Genomic DNA, 19800 nt, shown 5'->3' with positions numbered 1-19800 from the left:
TGGCTTGTTCCACCATCCTGCTAGGCTAACTATTGCATACACGCAAATGGGACATGGAAATCCGGCAAGTATATAAAGAAACAACCAAAACATCTAGGAAAATCATGTAATAAAGCACTTATACAGTAGCTTGCATTGTCTACGGTGTGTTGTGACAAGATACTGTAGCCTATGCGCATGTTAGGAATGAGCAGGCCACAGAACAAATCTTAATCCCTGTAAGAGCAAACTAAATTGCACAAGAAAGGTCTATGTTTGTATATCTTGATGTGTACAGCGGTCATGCACTAGAGCTGACCAATTTTTTAAAAAATTATAATTTGGATTAAATTTGGATTTTTAACATTTTAATGGAAATTAAAATAAACCTTTAAATGTCCCTCCTCCCCATTTTTTTCAAACTAGCTCTAGTCTTCACACATTTATGCTTAAAGTATTAAGAGGACTGAGGCACATCATGACTACAGATGCAAAGTCCTATTCGCTACCATTTGGCTCCAGTTCTTTTTGTAGCCTTGCCCATTTTGTAGCACACAGGACCTGGCATTCACTGATATAAAAATAAGCTCATTTTCCATGCACGAAAGACCGTCAATAATACTAAGGTGTTTCGTATCCACTAAAGGATAAGACAGAAATTACAGCTGGATTTAAGAAGGGACAGGCTGAGATCAAAAATTCAGTTAAATTTAATTCAGTTAAAATCAACAAAGTATTAAATCAAGAACTTAAATAAAAATACACATTATCTACATATAAAGGCAAGAAGCTAAAAATACAGGTGAATTAGAATGGATGAGGATTTTGACATTATAGGCATTTACTGAACTTTGGTAGAATGATAAAAATCAATGTGATAGTATATTTGACTACAAAATATAGAAGACGAACAGATTAGATTGAAGAGGTGGGGAAGTAGTGCTGTATTTGCAAGATTCCACTGAGAAAGAGAGAGAAATTAGGAGTGGACTGGACTACGCAACTGAACTTGTAGGAAACAAGTATAGTATTAGGTTTACACTACAGGCCTCCAAATGAGGTAGCAGATATTGAGTATATAACTGTCAAGATAGATCAAAGAGCCAAAGTCTAATAAAATACATATACATCAGCAAAGGTTACAAATGTTTAGAGAGGTAAAGGATTGCTTTTTGGAATGACTAGCCTGAGAACACACAAGAGGAGAAGCTAATTTCAGTGTAGGTCTACACAAAGTCAGGAGTTTTCTCACAAAGATGAAGCGCTATAAGAGATTGAGATGTCAAAAGAAGAGGTGCTGGAACAAACTGGTAAATTTAAAAGCATGAATTCACCAGGCTCAGATGATAGACTCCTTCAGATCTTTTGGATGTCTAAGAATGAAGTGACTGAGCTACTAGGAAAAAAAAAAGCAACCTCATTAAAATCAGCTTCTACATATACCACAGGGCTGGAAGGTAGCAAATGTAGGACCTACATTTAAAAAAGGCTGGACAGGTGATCTGGGAATTACAAACCAGTAAGCCTTATTTCAGTACTTGGTCAAGCTGATAATTAAAAATAAAATTATAAAACACCTAAAAGATAATAACGTAACATGATCTAATGAGCATGGGCTTTTGCCAAGGAAAACTGTATCTAATTATCAAAAATAGTGCCTAAAGAAGAACTGGATGATATATTTTTTATAAGATGAGTGAAACCTTGTTATGGGACAAGTTAAATCCTCGCTGAGACTGATGGGTGTGAATTCACCCTTCAATTAACATAACAGCGAGGATAAATTAATCACAAGCCCCTACTAAAGACAAAAGGGTTATTTAAACCCACACATGAGTTTTGGACTGAGTAGGCAGAGGGCTTTTACCGAGTATTGTTTGTGTGTGAGAGTGTTTGAGGGAAGGCAGGACACAGAGAAACTGGGAAGAACCGAACAGAGAGAAAAGCAGAGGCAAAAAGCAAGAAAGCTAAGCAGTAGCCTGTTAGTACAGTATGACCCAGGGGAAAGCTAGAAAAAGAGTTTATTGGCAAAAAAGGCTGTAAACTAAGAAACTGCTCCTGTTGCTCTTGGTTCCTCCAGCATTTGGAGAAGTGGGACTTTGTACATTCCTTGTCAATAAACAAGATGTATCAAAGAAACACCTCTCACCACTTTCTCCTCCTAACAGAACACCCCTGAGGGCTCTGAACTTTAATTAGCTGGTTGGATCAAAAAAAGGTGCAAGAGTACTTTCCAAAAGTCTTTGACAACATTTTTCATAAAAAGCTACTATAACAGTGGTGGGCAACCTGCGGCTCGCATCAGGGTAATCTGATTGCAGGCTGAGACACATTTTGCTGAAGTTGACCATCTGAAGGCACGGCCCCCCCACAGCTCCCAGTGGCCATGGTCATAGGTGCCGACTCCGTGGGTGCTCCGAGGCTGGAGCACCCACAGGAAAAAATTGGCAGCCAAGCTCCCCACCCCACCCCCGCTCACCTCACCTCCGCCTCCTCCCCTGAGTGCGCTGCATCCCCGCTTCTCCTCCCAGCACTTGCTGACGTGAAACAGCTGTTTCAGGGCGTAACAAGCTCTGGGAGGCAGGGGGAGGAGCGGAAACATGGTGCGCTCAGGGGAGGCGGTGGGGAAGAGGCGCGAGATTTGGGGAAGTGGTTGGAATAGGGGCAGGGAGGGAGCGGAGTTGGGGCAGGGACTTTGGGGAAGGGGTTGGAATAGGGGCGGGGTGGGAGGGGCGGGGCAGGGGCGGGTCGAGCACCCACCGGCGCCAGCAGAAGCCAGCGCCTATGGCCACGGTTCTCTGTTCCCGACCAATGGGAGCTGTGGGAAGCAGCGGCCAGCATGTCCCTGCAGCCCGCCGCTTCCCGCAGCTCCCATTGGCCGGGAACAGCGAACCGTGACCACTGAGAGATGCGGGGGGAGACCATGCCTGTGGATGGTCAATGTCAGCAAAATGTGTCTCAGCCCGCAATCAGATTACCCTGATGGGCTGCATGCGGGCCACAGGCTGCCCACCACTGTACTATAGGAACTCAGTAGTTATGGTCTGAAAGGTACAGCCAGAAACTGGCTAAAAGACAGAAAACAAAGAGTAGGAATAAATGGCCAATTATCCAGGCAAGGGTTACCAGTGGGGTGTCATAAAGTTCCATACTGGAATATGTGATGTTTAATATATTGATCAATTATCTGGAAATGAGGTAAACAGTGAGATGGTTAAATCTGAAAATGACAAAATTATTTAGGTTAGTCAAGACCAGTGAAAAGTGCATGAAACTTCAGAGATTGCTAACCAAACCAGGTGAATGGGCGCCATATCAGCAGAAGTAGTTCAGTATTGACAAATGGAAAGTAATGCATATTCAAGGGAATAATTTGAATTACTCATACATTTTATTGGGTTCTAATTGTATCAACTCAGGAAAAAAAACTAGGCATCACTATGTATAGCTCAAGGAAGATCTCTGTTCAATGTTCAGCAGTGGTCAAAAAGGGTGATTGTATGTTTTAGGCTGACTATGTGTTTCTTTTCCTCAATTACTGCAATTTAAGGCTAACAGGCACAGAAGGCTTGGGACCCATGGTAGAGAGCTGCCTTTTGTTTTTGTTCCATGTTTATATTAGCCTCTTGACATAGCACAAGGAAGTGGAGAAGAATTTTTTTTTTTTACGTCTTTCCGTTACTAAGGTCAAAGCAGCACACAGTTACAGCATAATTTATCTCTGCTGAATTTTGTGCTTACATAGGGCCCAATCCTGTATGCTGGACAGTGTGTGAGACAAAATAAAGCAATTTAAGTGAAGGTGCTGCAAATATGATATTGTATACTATAAACATGATGCACCCAAATCCTGTCAATACTGTAAGCATATATGTGCAGAGGTGCATGTGATGCTAAATGCAGATCTGCAGAGGATGCATGATGGGCCCTCCCCTGATTTATCTCACAGTTGCTTTGACCAATTTACATCACACGTTTACACAACTAATAGATTTAGTCTAGAGATTTCCACAAGCGTTTTACTTGCTTATATCATGTCTGAATTAAGCCTTCTGTCTCAGACTCCTGGGCATGTCTGTGAATGTGTTTACTTTTTCAGTAAATCTGATGCAGCATTTTGGCCTTATAATAGCTTTTCTCTATGCTGTACTTCTCAACTTGAATTAAGAAGTGGATTTTTCATTTTACATGGGTCTAAAGTACAAACTGATATTGACTATGATGACCAATATAACTTGTAACTAGTATTTCAACTTGGTAGAGGGCAAAAATACTGGTCACTGGATGAGTAGTTTTCTGTTCCCTGAGTGACCAGAGCAGGGGCTGCACTAGAGTTATCAGGAACCTGCTAGAACCAGTTAAGGCAGGCAGGCTAATTAGGACACCTGGAGCCAATTAAGAAGCTTCTAGAATCAATTAAGGCAGGCTAATCAGGGTACCTGGGTTTTAAAAAGGAGCTCACTTCAGTTTGTGGTGTGAGTGTGAGGAGCTGGGAGCAAGAGGCGCAAAGAGCTGAGAGTGAGAGGGTGTGCTGCTGGAGGACTGAGGAGCACAAGCGTTATCAGACACCAGGAGGAAGGTCCTGTGGTGAGAATAAGCAAGGTGTTTGGAGGAGGCCATGGGGAAGTAGCCCAGGGAGTTGTAGCGGTCATGCAGCTGTTACAGGAAGCACTATAGACAGCTGCAGTCCACAGGGCCCTGGGCTGGAACCCGGAGTAGAGGGCGGGCCCGGGTTCCCCCCAAACCTCCCAATTGACCTGGACTGTGGGTTCTTCCAGAGGGGAAGGTCTCTGGGCTGTTCCCCAACCCACATGATGAATCTCTGAGGCAAGAAAATCCGCCAATAAGCGCAGGACCCACCAAGATAGAGGAGAAACTTTGTCACATAATGTACTTCCTACTGGGTACATTTTCAAACTGGGATTTAGTGCACAAGGGCCGTGGATGTTAATGGGACTTAGTGGAATACATCTCCAAATTGATTTGAAAATTTATTTCTAGATCTCTTTCACTCTGGGGTTAGTAGGGATTATTTAAGTTCTTTGCCTCATCAATATCACTGGAATGTGATGACAGACACATTAAGAAATGACATAAATGCAGTACAAGTGTCAGTTGCCCTTAAGCAGATTTTGGTGAATGAGTAAGAGAAAGATACTAACCTGAATGAGCATCCAGCTGAACTGGCAAAGGTAAAGGTAATGTGTAATAGATCCCAGGGCAGAGCAGCTTTCCTCTGAGAGCTCTTGACTTATGTAAGCTGAGGCAAGAAACGAAATCTGTAAGAGACACGTGTATACATATTGGAACCAATCAACATTAATATTAAGTAATCAGCAAGTTTAATTTCAGTTGGGATGAAAGCCAGAATGATTTACAATGATTTACCACTCAATTCAGAAACTAATTAGTAATGGAATGTGATGCTTTGGGATAAATGTATTTAATGTTCATCCTGAGGTGAAATTTTAGCTCAATTGAAATCAATAGCAGAGCTCCCATTGACTCAGCATCATAAGTCTGACCTATTTTGTAAGCATGTTAATGGACTTTTGTCATTTCTTGATTTGCACGTTATATCACATTTGTAGTAAACCCTGACAATGAAAAATGTCTCAAAGTGGTTCTGTTTACAACGGATTTGAACGTCACATAGTTGGCACCCTGCCTGATTTCCTGCCAGCTCACCATATAAAGTTCAAATCCGTTGTAAACAGAACAGTTTTGTGATGTAACATGCATCAAATATATTTGCATTTCACTGCCCTGTTGAAAAATTTCTAGATAACATATCCTGCATATTTCATCATGTTGTCTTTTATATTCTCAAAACAGCACATGAAATATATTTATAAACCTAACTTATAGTACACCCACTCCTGCTTCTTGCCCCAAAAGCATTTGTTATGAAATCTGGACGTAAGGAAAAATCATGTCCTGTACTGTGCTGTTGCATTAGTGGGTGAAAAGGGTGTCAAGTAGGACAAGATTGCAACCTCAAGCTCAAAACAGCAGTAGGTTGGGTACCAGCTATACCATCCTCCTACCAAGTGCAACAAGGCTCAAAAGGAGTAGTTTGCTGGCCTGATAAATAATCAGTCCTTTGCCTATATGTTGCAGTGTGCAACAGGTGCTAGGGTGAAGTTATAAGACACTTTTACGGAACAGTAAGTTGTTCTCTACCATGCTGTTCTGAGGCATCCCATCCTAGACACCAGATGGCTATGCTTCCTTTCCCACACTGGCATGACTCTTTAACAAAGGCATCATTATTGTTAGAACTGTTATTTTCCATTATTTGTTTTTAACTACTAGCACCGCAAAACAAAACCAAAAAATCTAAAAGAAAAAAAAAATCATGTTAAAATGTGAGTTGGAGCTCAGTGAGTTTCAGATCTGGCTCCTGTGAATTCTACTACAGATAAAATACTTCTAACACATTATCTAGAACAGGGGTCGGCAATGTTTGGCACGCGGCTCGCCAGGGTAAGCACCCTGGCGGACCGGGCCAGTTTTATTTACCGGCTGACGCGGCAGGTTCGGCCGATCGTGGTCCCCACTGGCCACGGTTCGCCGTCCCGGACCAATGGGGGCGGCAAGAAGCCGCGGCCAGCACATCGCTGGCCCGCGCCGCTTCCCGCCACCCCCATTGGCCCGGGACGGCGAACCGCGGCCAGTGGGGGCCGCAATCGGCCGAACCTGCCGCGTCAGCAGGTAAATAAAACTGGCCCGGCCCGCCAGGGTGCTTACCCTGGCGAGCCGCGTGCCAAACGTTGCCGACCCCTGATCTAGAAGAATCTAATCATTCACATAAAGAATGCAGAATAGGCTAAATCTACCATTTTTGTGAAAAAGAGAAAGATATGTTGTTTTTTTCCCCTCTCTCTTTAGGGATAAACCAGTTCTATTCCTCCATTTGGGAACAGGTTTTGCTTTTAGCCAATAGTTCCAAATTTCTTTTCAGTAACACACACTCCACTGTGGAGCAGTTCTGTTTGTGAATGGACTTGGAACTCTAATCTGAAGACTTTGTTCTATGAATATTAAAAACTGCAGCAGTATATGCTTCTCTACCGGGCCCTGTCCAGGCCACCGTGCCATGTCAAGGCCATCCGGTTTGGCCTGAAACAGCTTCTTTTAACTAGTGACTCAAAAGGAAAAGCTGCAAATTGCACCAATCTGTGAGAGATATTTTTTGTGCCATACAGGGGATGAAGCAGAATGCTAGCGAGAACGTATCACTGAGAAAGGGATCAGGACATTTACAAGGTTTTTCTGACATACTGACCAAATAAAAATAAAAAATACATTGGAACCTTTACTTATTGATGTTGAAGAGAAACATATCTCTGTCAGGATCCCTGCTTGACAGTCATTTACTTATGTAACAATTGTTTGAACTGATTAACCAAAAATGGTGGTGATTAAATCATATTACGATATTAAGAAAAATCACCTGGTGATTAAATAGAAGGAAATTAGAACCTCCTCATTCCAGCTCAGAACCTTCATCAGTGTCAAAATACAGATGAATAAAATCAGACACTTCATACAACTGTTCATTTAAAGAGAGACAGACTATTTTTCCCCAATGAATGAGTTTTCCTGATGCATTATTCATACATTAAAAATAATTTTAAAAACAAATCTGAACATTCCATGAGTACAAAAAAGCACGCACACACACACACCATGTAAATTCAAATTTAATGTACAGAATACAGATTTTTAAATTGTAAAACTATAGTGTACCATTGTTTCCAAAGCTGAATGGGGTGGGCAGGTTGATAATTTGAAACCATATCTCTGCCAAACACTGGGGGATGAAATACTGTCCCCACTGAAGTCAACCAGGAATTCCCACTGTCTTCCATTGGACTAAGATTTCACCCCAGGATCCTGCTTTGAGATCTGTGTACATCTCTATGTGATTATTTAAAATTAAAAGAAAGTCTTACTGTGTCTGTGTGTGTGTGTGTGTGTGGGGGGGGGGAATTAAACAAATCAATCAGCATGTGTCTACAGCCCATAAAGTTTGCTTTTAGAACCTCTCTCTTCATGATCACAATGTTTCTGTTAGAGTTTGGTGCACCTCCCTTAAAGAAAATGAGGCCTGCAGACTTCTGTTTCAGTTAATTACAAGTTTCACTACAGTAGACATGCTCCTTGGTTTTTATTACTTCTAATAATAAAAAAAATACACTCTTTAGAAACAGCTGGTGTTAATCATTTACTATTACTCAGAACAAGAATTAAAAGATGATAATTTATTCACACTGCAGTACATTTTTGTAGTTTTACAGTGTGCTACTTAAATTGAGCAATTTAAACACAAGCAGCAGCTAAAAAAGAAGGAAAAAATTAAGTCATAATTTGTTTTTTCCTTGTAGACCTTTTATAAGCAAGATAGCTACATTGGTTACATACTGCACACTGATAGGAATATCTAACAAAGCATTTGTATCTATGTTTGACCAAATGGATCTCGGAATTTACATTGAAAATATCTGCAGAGAGAGACACCTAAATCTTCATATGAGAATGCTGCACTAGTTCTCATGCAATGTGAATATCTGATTCCTTAAAATGTATTAGTATGTAGTATACATAATGTCAGAAAATAAGTGAAGGTGATACATACTCAAGATTTTCACATATTAAAATAACATTTATTTTATCCCACAGAACTAGTGGAGCAAAAGGTTCTGTAAACTTTGCCTTGGCAATTTCAGGTTCATTTGGACAAATTTGTCCAAATTTGAGTGAGTGGTGCGGTCACCCCAGGGTTGCAGCGCAGTGCCAGTCAGGTTCGGCACCAGCCCTAGGCAGATTCTGCTGTCGTAGGCATCTGTTTCCTTGTCCAGATTCCTGAGAATTAACATTTTGTGAACCAACTCTAAACAGATGAATGTGATAGGAGACAAGAAAATTGGTGGTAGGGTTGTTTCTCTATGCTGCTGCCCTTTGGCTTTTTGATGGGAAAGCTTCCCCTTCAGCTTTAGCACTTTTTTACCCTCACAGAAGACTGGAGTCCTCCTTTTCTTGATCGGATTCTGCGGAGTTTATTTTACTCCTTTAACCTTCTCCCATCATGTCCCCCAAACTGAAGCCACAATCTTTCAAGAAAAGAGGACTGGAAACTTTGGAAACTTATCAATGCCATTCACCAACTGGCTAGAGGGTTCCCTGTTGTGCAATGCAAGGCATTCCCATCCACCCAGAGACTGAGATGATCTTCAGCCAATTCAGTATATTTCTCCTATATGACATTACCATCAGGTTGGTCACTCTTAGGATTTTTTTGCAATAGGGGACTATCTTGTAGATTAATCTAGTATTTGTCTGGGAAACTGGAAGTTGTTTTAGCCAAGCTGCGTAGGCATTTGACTTGTCCAAGATGCTAATGAAAAAGCTTACTTACAAGTCAGCATAAACAGCAGAGGATTGTATAATATAAGTAAAGGATGCTACAATCAATAATTTAGCAATGGCACCTAATTTCATGCCCAGTCTGCTCTAGTACCTCTTTAAAGAAATCTGATGCAAGTGAAGATCAACGGATTACATTCAAAAAGCCAAAAAATAAATGTTACATCTCTGTTGCAAACTATGACTTGATCTAACCTTCAGAGACATGCATAGAACTGAACAAAGGGATGCTAGGAAGGAAACTGAGGGAAGATCATATGGTGAAATCTTCTGGGAGATATGCAGATTAATATTAAACAGTTGAATTGTTTTCAAAAGTTAACTGGAATTTTATATCTGCCTGTCACATTTTTTTTCCTTACTTTTGATTACTTTAAAACAATTTTCAGATACATAAGGACCAGTGCACAATGACCTGCCTATTTATTTTCTAAAACTTCGGTTCTCCAGAACAAATCCTTGAAAACTATGTTGTTCAAAGAATGTGTGCATTAAAATGGGAAGATCTGGTTAAAAGGGGGGAAAGCCTCTTAGCATGTTGAGCTGCCTAGTTTGCCTGTAGCTAGAGCAGCCCCTGAATGTACATACCTTTATGAAGTGCGAATGACCAAAAAAAAAAAAAAAAAAAATCAAGACGTCCACACTATAGTTATATAAAATTAACTAATTTAATTTAAATGGCATGTTGGAAACAAATGAGAAGCTCCTCTAAATGAAAACTGATTAAAGAAAAGGAATTGCAGGACAAAGGGTTACTTAGCAAAGTACTGAAACTGAGCGATTTTTTTAAATCTAGTGGTAACTCATGTTGATGTTGCAGTGCAGGGAATGTCAAGTTCAGTCTGTGCCACTGAAAAGGCCCAGTACAGTCTAATGCAGAACAAGTTGTAAGGGCCCTCCTTATGCTCACCTACATATGGCTGAGATGGAGATAAGCAATCTCACCTTACACAATATTGTTTCACAATCATCTTCGTCATTTTCATCGACAGACCCAGCCAAATGGCAGGTAGGTGATAATGTCCAAAAGTACAGGATTGAATCCAATTGCCAAAACCATTATGCAGATTTCAAAATATCCGAACAGCTGTACAAACACATGGGTGATCGGCCTTACAGTTATCATCTGTGTCCAGAGACACTCTCTCTTGAAAGCTGGTCAACAGAGAAACAGTCATGTGGGAATGGTTGCTGTAGTCACCTCCATTTAGTGCTATGTTCTGTTTCATGTGCAAGCTTTTTTCAGACAAGAAGAATGCTTTTTGTGATGGATTCAGTGATTGGGCTCATTCTACTGCTTGAATTTCAGAGCATGAGAGTAACCGTGACTATCAATTTGTCATGATTTCTTATGTTAAGGTATCTAAAGTAAATCAGCATATTGATACTGAGCTGTCACTTCAGTTTCAAAGAGAGAAATGGTATAAAAGAATCACTGAAATATAGGGCTGGAAGGGACCTAAGAGGTCATCAAGTCCAGCCCCCTACACTTATGTAGGACCAGCTATACTTAGACTGTCACTGGCATGGTTTGTCCAACCTGTTCTTAAAAATCTCCAATGATGGGGATTCCACAACCTTCCTTGGAAACCTACTTAATTCTACTTATAGTTAGGAAAAATGTTCTAGTATCTAACCGAAATCTCTCTTCTCTCTTGCTGCAGATTAAGCCAATTACTTATTGTCCCACCTTCAGCGGACATAGAGAACAACTGATCATAGTCCTCTTTACAAAGAGCTCTTAACCTATTTGGTACTCCCCCTACCAACCCATTTCTATTCTCCAGACTAAACATACCCAATTTTTTAACCTTTCCCAATCGGCCAGGTTTTCTAAACATTTGTTGCTCTCCTCTGGACTTGTTCCAATTTGTCTGCATCTTTCCTAAAGTGTAGTGCCCAGAATTGGACACAGCACTGTAGTTGTGGCCTCACCAGTGCCAAGTAGACTGGGACAATTACCTCTTGTGTCTAACATACAAGAATCCTGTTACTACAGCCCAGAATATTAGCCTTTCACAACTGCATCACACTGACTCATATTCAATTTGTGATCCACTATAATATCCAGATTCTTTTCAGAAGTACTGCCACCTAGACAGTTATTCCCCATTTTATTTTGGCATTGTCCATTGGATTTTTCCTTCCAAAATGAAATACTTTTCACTTGTCTTTACTGAATATCATCTTGTTGATTTCAGACCAAATCTCCAATTTGTCAAGATTGTTTTGAATTCCAATCCTGTCTTCTAAAGTGCTTGCAAACCCCTCCCAGCTTGGTGTCACTGCAAATTTTATAAGCACACTCTCCATTCCATTATCTACATCACTAATGAAAATACTGTATAGTACCAGACCCAGGTACTCCCGTGAGATCCCACTAGATAGGTCCTCCCAGTGTAACAGTGATCAATTAATAACTACTCTGAGTATACTCTTTAAACCAGTATTGCATCCACCTTATAGTAATTTCAGCTAGATCACATTTCCCTAGTTTGCTTATGAGAATGTCACATGGGACTGTGTCAAAAGCCTTAGTAAAATCAAGATATATCATGTCTCCTACTACCCCCAATCCATTAGGTCAGTAACCCTGTCAAAAAAGGAAATCATTTTGGTTTAGCATCATTTGTTCTTGACAAATCTATGCTGGCTACTCCTTATAACTCGATTGTTCTCCTGGTGCTTACAAATTGATTGTTTAATATTTGATCCAGTATCTTTCCAAGTATTAAAGTTAGGCTGACTGGCCTATAACTTCCCATATCCTCTTTGTTCCCCCTTTTAAAAGACAGGTACTATGTTTGCCCTTCTCCAGTCCTCTGGAACCTCCATGAGTCATTGAACATAACCACTAATGTTTTCGAGATTGCGTCAGCTAGTTTAAGTACGGAGCATAAATTTCATCAGGACTTCCCAACTTGAATACATCTAACTTATCTAAATATTCTTTAACCTGTTCTTTCCCTATATTGGCTTGTGTTCCTTCCCTTATGTTGTCAAAATTAATTGTATTGATTATCTGGTTACCATTAACTTTATTTAGTGAAGACTGAAGCAAAATAGGTATTAAACACCTCACCCTTTCTTGATATAATCAGTTATTAGCTCTCCCTCCCCGCTAAGTAGATAAACTGTCAGCGCTCCTGAACTCCTTTTCCCCTTAGATTTTCTTCCCATTTTTTACTACCATTTCTCTGAATTTGTTACAGTCTTCTTTTTTTGAAGTCCATTGTCCTTATGCTACTTTCACTCCTTCCTTTCTTTAGAATAATGAAATTTATCATTTCATGATCACTTTAATGCAAATTGCCTTCCATCTTCAGATTCACAACCAATCTCTCCCTGTTGATCAGAATCAAGTCTAAGAGGTGCTACAGCAAGTTGTGAAGGTAATGAAATTTCTTGCTGAAGGATGACTCCCATTTCACTGGGATGATGAAAACACTGGATTTATTCACAGTGGAATTTTGGGGAGAATTTTAGAGCTAATTTCCAAATTTGGTAACTTCCTTGCAAGTCATATCAAGAAGTTTGGACATGGAAAACCATCATATATTTCCTCCACTATCTGTGATGAGATTTTTAACTGATGTGGAAGAAAGTTCTAAGAGCAATACAAGAGGAAATTTACACTGCCAAATATTACTCTCTTGCAGTTGACAGTACTCCTGATATTTCTCATGGATCAGCTAGCATTCATTGTTCGTTTTTTTTAATGAAAGTGGAAATCCTGTTGAACATTTTCTAAAATATGTGCCAAGCCTTGCAGAGAATGTGCTGTCTACTTTAAACAAACTTGGTATTAATATTTTGGATTATTGCTGTCAGACCTATGTCAATGCTGCCAACATGCCTTCAGACACGTATTAGGCATATTAATTCTGTAGAAGATTATGTCCCTTGTGCAGCACATTATCTGAATATTTTTGGCAACCTGTGTCCAAGCAGTGAATTTTTTTGGCTTCCTCCAAGGACTCTACACCTTCTCTGCTGTCTCAACGCATCGCTGGAAAATCCTTATTGAGGGATTTAAAGGAAAAGAAAATAATCCTATTTTGGTTCTAAAATCTCTGTCCAGCATCCTTTGGTCCTGCCATGCTGAATCCACAAAAGCCCTATGTCACAATTGTGTACGTATACGAGAAGCTCTGGATAAAGTCAGCAAAGACACCACTGCATATGGGATTACACAAACAAAAGCACAGTTTCTGCAAGACAAGATGGACCTTTCTTGAAACCACATTTATGGCAGAGCTATGGAATCATGTCCTTCAGTGATTTCAGCCATTTTAAAAAGCAGGTATCAATGTCGGTTCTGCTATCCAACTCCTGCAGTCACTGGGTGATTTTTTTTATTGCACCCGAGGGCTCAGTTTGAAACTGGAACATTTCGAAAGTCAAAGGCACCAACTGTATCTCAAGCCTATTACAGTGAAACTCATCATTTCCCAAAATGGAAACAGGCATGTGAATCCAATACACTGAATGTGGAGCTGTGGGGGCCAGAAAAGTTTAGAATAGAAACTTAATATCATAACTGACAGTTTGAAAGTGTCTCTGCAAAATCTTTGGGAAGCCTATATAAGGATTTTGGCTTCCCAACCAACTTCAGCAATATGCTCCATACCAAGTTACATTTTGCAGCTGCAGCTTTGTTTGCAAAATATCCATCTGATCTCAAAGTAACTTTTGAAGATGAGTTTGAACAGTATTATTCCTTTGCAAAAAAATGAAGCTTGTAAATTGCCAATTAACCTATTAAAGCAGTTGAAGTCTTGCCACCTGGAATCCACTTTTCCAGATGTGGACATCGCTCATTGTATTTACCTCACATTGCCAGTTAGAAATGCTGAAGCAGAATGATTATTCTCCAGGATGAGCAGAACTAAAAGCTATGACTGCTCAATGATAGAGCAGTCCAGAATTGACACCTTTGCTTTAGTGTCCATTGAGAGTGACTTGTCATAAAACCTGGACTACAGTGATATAATAGATTCTACTAGCCTCCGATCTTAGAAGAAGCCCCTATACCACTATAGTTAAAGCCATGTTTTTGTTGGGTATTTATATATCAGTCACTTTAATTGTTTGGGGCTATATACGACTTTATTCTTATATTCAAATCCTGTTTGTGTTCTAATACTCAAAATACAGTAGCATAAGAACACAAAATCTTCTCTGTCAGTGATACTTCTGTATTTTCTGCTGAGAAAGCTCTAACTCTGATGATAATCTCATATTTACAGTCTGCATATCACATGCTCTGTCTAGTTTAAGGAAGAAGGGGAGGAGGGCCCAATTTCCATAATGCAGAGTGCTGCAAAATTCTTTAATCCGGTCCTACATAGCAGTCAAGCAGGAAGTAGATGGGTTAGAATTTAGAAGCAATAAGAATAGATATTTGGAATACAGAAATAGGAGGAGAATGTAAAGTAAGTAGTAGGAGATGTAGGTGGGCATGGTCCATATAAGTGCTTAAATTCTATGATGTGGAGCATTATAAAAATAACCCAAAAACAAAACAGTGAACAAAGTGGTCAGGATGCAGCATAAAATGGACAGAAAACTCTGCAGGACCGAAGACGCTTCCAAAAGTTCTTGAGATTTGAACCATATTTTTAAAACTGAGACCCTAAACCTGCCTATAGTGAATACCACAAATAATGTCCAATAATGACCACCATAGGACAGTAAACTTCTCTTTTTTAATGGTGCGCATTATACATGTCCAGATATATTTTTGTGAGCATTTGAAAATCTGGCCCTTTATAGGTAAGAACGTCAAGAACTGGTGAAGTTTGATCTGAGCTTTCACTTTGTGCTACTTCTGGACTAGACAGATCTTCCTTTCAATTTTCTTATTAAATGGTGGATTTGTTTTAGCATTTATTATGACTGCACATTCACATCTCCTCTGAACAGGGGGAAGAACTGTCCCATAATTACGCAGTGAAAATATTTTGAAACTACTGAATTTGCAACAGTTTGTTGTAAGAATCATTTATTCATTTTATTTAAATATTTAAATTATATAATCTTCCTTACTTTGGATATAGAATATGAAGGATCTTATTAATGCTAGATTAGCTACATTTGGTCAAAGAAAATATGTAATAGCAATTGAGGATGATAGGCTCTGGCAGATTTAGCTGGGTGTTAAATTTTGTAGGGAAACAGACTTACCCAAGTGTCATGCCCTAGCCAGCTAGAACCAGCCAATCTTGAGAAGGTTCCAGTCAAACTTTTCAGCATGATGGGAGAATAAAAGCTGAAAAGGCCTTAGAGATGTAAGTATATTATATACTGTATTAGCTAAATTACATTGAGTTACTTCTTAAATATTTGATATTGGTAGCTTTCAGTGCCATTATGGGTAAATGCTAAAATAAGTTCACTATATAATAAGATGCGTGAAAGTAAGATAAAGGGTTGACCTAGCAGTCTAGAAGTAACATGAAGTGCTACCACCTTGGGAAAACCAATCTGAGAATCATAATTTAGTCTTATTTCCAAGGAGTGCTGAGGAGGCAGTGATATATCTGCTAGAGAGGAGGAAAAAGGGAACACTCTATAGAGACCCCTGTGCATGATTTACAAGAAGTTTTAACAGGTTCTGGAGACACCCGTATCTCACAGGTCACAATCAAAGAGATGGTCATAACAGCACAGGGACATTCAGGGCCTGAGAGGAGAAATAAAATAAGATCTGTTCTTCTTTTGGAGTTAACGTAGCCCTGAACATAAATTCTGGATTAATTTGGTATCATTACAAAACTTTGTCGTTTCCTTATTGGTATGTGAGCTACACAAGCAGATGGAGTCCCTGGAATAACACAGGCACAAGTTTAACAAACAGAACAATATGCATTTATTACAGGAAGAAAATACACAGATAGGTCCCCTCCTGCTGCTAGTACAAAATAGTTTAGCTTTCTCCTACAGGCAGAGAGCATGGAGCAACACCCACACGCTGAATCTCCTTTCAGAATCACTTCCTGAGATAGGGCTCCTTCCTCCCTGGGAGGAGTCGCTCCCTTTAGGAACTGTTTGAGGATGTGCAACACATACATACACAACCAGCAAACTCTGACATAGTATTCATGATAGCAATGATTTTGGTGAAATACTGTACTTCACTATCGTTGTGACGTGGTATGCATTTTCTCAGGTGCTCAGTTCCTGCTCCACAATAAGAAACCAGTGCTCCAAAGGCTTAAACACAAACAATTTTAGTCGCAAAATTTTACTGACTTAATGCGTCTCCTCGCATAAGTAAAGTTACTCACGTAAATAAATCTTTGCAGGAACTGGCTCTAACACAAAATACTACTAGATTTTTCTGACAACAAGACAACTGCTTTTTCTTTTATTTCTTGGCTCCAGATTGGGAAGGAGTCCTCCACCCTCCCCGTATTCATGTATTTCTGTAAAAATATATATTAACTGTTATTACACCAACATAGTGCAAACAGGGGAAGCAGCAGCAAAGACTGAATTGACTGTGTGGTTTCTTTTGTTGTAATTAATTGCAATGAACAATAACATGCTAAGTGACCTATTAAAAACCCCACAATATCCTCATAGAGCAGCCCTCTTCTGCTTTGATCTTCTTTAAATAGATTAAAAAAGCGTTACCCTCCTGGAATTATTTTTTAATAAATCATACCTTTCGCTGTTGTTCTGCAGGTTAGACTAGCACTCATGTTCTTTTTCTGTTCTGATATTGACCGCCAGACCAAAAATACCCACAAAGGAATCAGTAAAAAATGTGTAGATTTTCTGACAACAGCCTAAGTTCCAAATCAATCTTTCTGGTCAAAGTAACAATCCAATACACAACATGCATTGGAACACAGAGAAATATGACACAATTTAAAGCAAATATTTAAAATAATGTATAAAATAATTTACTTAGCTTTAAAGAAAAATAGCTAATATTTAATCTGCATTATGAATACTGAATGGAGGTGAAACACTTGGGAACAAAGCTCCATTGTGCATTTGCATGAATAATTTACTAAATTATTTCAATATAATAGTCATAACCAAATTGGTGCATAATTAGTGGACACTTGAAAAATACTTTATAATAAGTAGGAATCAGCATCAGTTCCTTTGGTTTTAGTTATAACATTAAACATATATATGGTTACTAAAAAAAAGGCTTATAAATCCATGATGACGTTTATCAAAAAACATTTTAAAAAGTTTCAATGGAAATTTCTGACTAGCTCTATTAAGAATAGAGCCATTGTTTACCTACTCATATCACCGCAGTTATGCTGCAAACAAGAGTTAACATGGATATGCCCCAAAATACCCAGCGGATCAAATCTGCAAACAATGAATTATTATATGGTCTGCTAAGGATGTGTCTACCTGGGGGTTTTAAACTGATCAAATGAGTTAATTGGATTTGAAAACCCCATCATTGTGCACTAACTCCCTATTTATCAGGCACTCTGGAGCTCTGTGGCAAAGTGGACTAGGTTTGCTTCTAATTGTATTAGTTCAGTCTTTTGTTCACATGCAAGCAATTGCTGAGCACCACTTTTTGCGTCCTTCCAACAGCTACCCACAGTTCTTTGCAGGTTGACCATTACCAACCTGTTTACTTGTATGCCCTCCCTGCCCTGGTGTTAAGTTTCCAAGACAGTCCTCTCTCCCTTTTAAAAGCTGATGCAGAGCCAGATTTTGCCCATTTGCTCCTGAATCCCACTGTATCATTATTCTGGTGATACAACTGCAATTGCAGTCCAGAAGGCCCACAACATGCCTCATACAGCTGCAAGGAGCAATCCTGAGATTTCATCGCCATCTGGGGAGAAGCACTGGTTCAGGAAGCTCCGTGGCCAGCCAGAGGAAAAAGGACCTTTTCGTGGATGTTGCAAAGCAGATATCCATGAAGGGTTATGACTAGTGCAGAATAAAGAGCAAGCAGCTCAGGAGAAAGTACACTGAAATGAGGGGTAAAGAAAAACAATTCAGGAGGGGATGTGACCTGTCCCTTTTTTGATAATTACAGTTAAGGCACTATTTGGAGCCTGCTACCCGCACTCTTCCCCCACACAAGGACGACTGGCTAGGCACATCAGGGGATGAGCAGGAAGATGCTGGAGAGAAGCTGCTCCCCGGAGAACCAGGATCTTTTGGAGACTCAGGATTCTGACAACAGCCACCTGGAAAGACAGCCCCAGTCCTGCCCTGCTACAACTGACCCGGATTCCTGCTTTGTATCAGCTGAGGCCAATTCCCAGCCAGAAACTCAGGCCTGGACTGAAGAGTCAGATCCCTTGGAAAGAATATCAGCATATAAGTACCTGTCTTGGCAATTTATTATTATCGTTGTTGATGGAGGTGAGCGAAGAGTTCCCCCCCCCCATTTTGCTGTTTCAAAATGGTGGCCCCCCCTCCCCCAGCATGGCACAGTCACAGTCTGTACCCTGCTCCCGTCTGGCAGCAGATTTGAATACCAAAAGCATTCATTTGTGCAAAATTCAGCAGTTTACTGAGACAGTGCTGACAGAAAAAGGCATTTGGATAGTTTTTGTAGTTTACATGATGTCTGAGTGCACATTGTATGCCCGGTGAAGGCACAACCAACACGGCTCCCCACTGAGGTACAAATGCCCTAACACTGGAGCTGACAATCAGCACAGAACCCTAGTTTTTTCTGCACTTTCTCCACATGGAACCTAAGACTGAGAAACTGCCTGACTTTGTTATGCGCATTATAGGAAACAGCAGCACATCCATTCCCCCTGATATAGCTTGCAAGTCCCTTCTACTCCTGCAGAACTTCGGGGGGTCGGGGGGGAAAAGCATCCCAGTGAATAACTTCACAGCATATCTCATCGGTCTGCCCTTTGCCTATTTGAATAAAACCATTCTCGACCTACTAGTCACCTGCCACAGCAAGTGAGAATCAGGACAGCCTGAAGGGGATGTATAGGGGATTACTATCTAACTTGTCCGATGCCCCCCAACCTCCCCTTTACACCTCCAATCCCACAGACGGGCTTCCAGTGCACAAACAAAACTGCAAAACAAAACCAGGAGTATAAACTCTGGCCTCTATATACTGCTGACAGGCTGGCCATCGTAGCAAGGAGAAAAAGGAAAACTCGTGAGGACATGTTTGCAGAACTCATGGCTGAGTCACAGAGGAAAACCAGGCTGGCTGAGAGATGGAAACTGTGCATGAAGACCCATCAGGAGAAAGAAATGCAGCTCTCTCAGGAGATTGTGGCAGTGGTCAAGGAAAGTGTTGTGGCCACGGAAAGCATTGCTGTGGGTACAGACAGCATCACCATGGTAAAGGAAAGCATGGAAAAAGAGGGAGAGGGGTAGCTAATGGAAGCTATCCTGAGCTCTGCTAGGCCTTATTGG

At 40.3% G+C, this 19800-nt stretch overlaps 1 protein-coding gene across 1 annotated transcript in view; it reads right to left on the bottom strand.

Annotated features, from left to right (window-relative positions):
• ADGRV1 (adhesion G protein-coupled receptor V1) overlaps nt 1-19800 on the bottom strand; it is a 444841-nt gene that overhangs the window by 124801 nt on the left and 300240 nt on the right. Inside the window, exon 86 of the mRNA XM_065406543.1 lies at nt 5142-5258. Coding sequence (XP_065262615.1) covers nt 5142-5258 — 117 coding nt within the window. The remainder of the gene's footprint in view (nt 1-5141; nt 5259-19800) is intronic.

Source organism: Emys orbicularis, chromosome 6, assembly GCF_028017835.1.
Source record: "Emys orbicularis isolate rEmyOrb1 chromosome 6, rEmyOrb1.hap1, whole genome shotgun sequence".
NCBI classification, from domain to species: domain Eukaryota; kingdom Metazoa; phylum Chordata; order Testudines; family Emydidae; genus Emys; species Emys orbicularis.
This window is presented reverse-complemented; position numbering and strand designations above follow the sequence as displayed.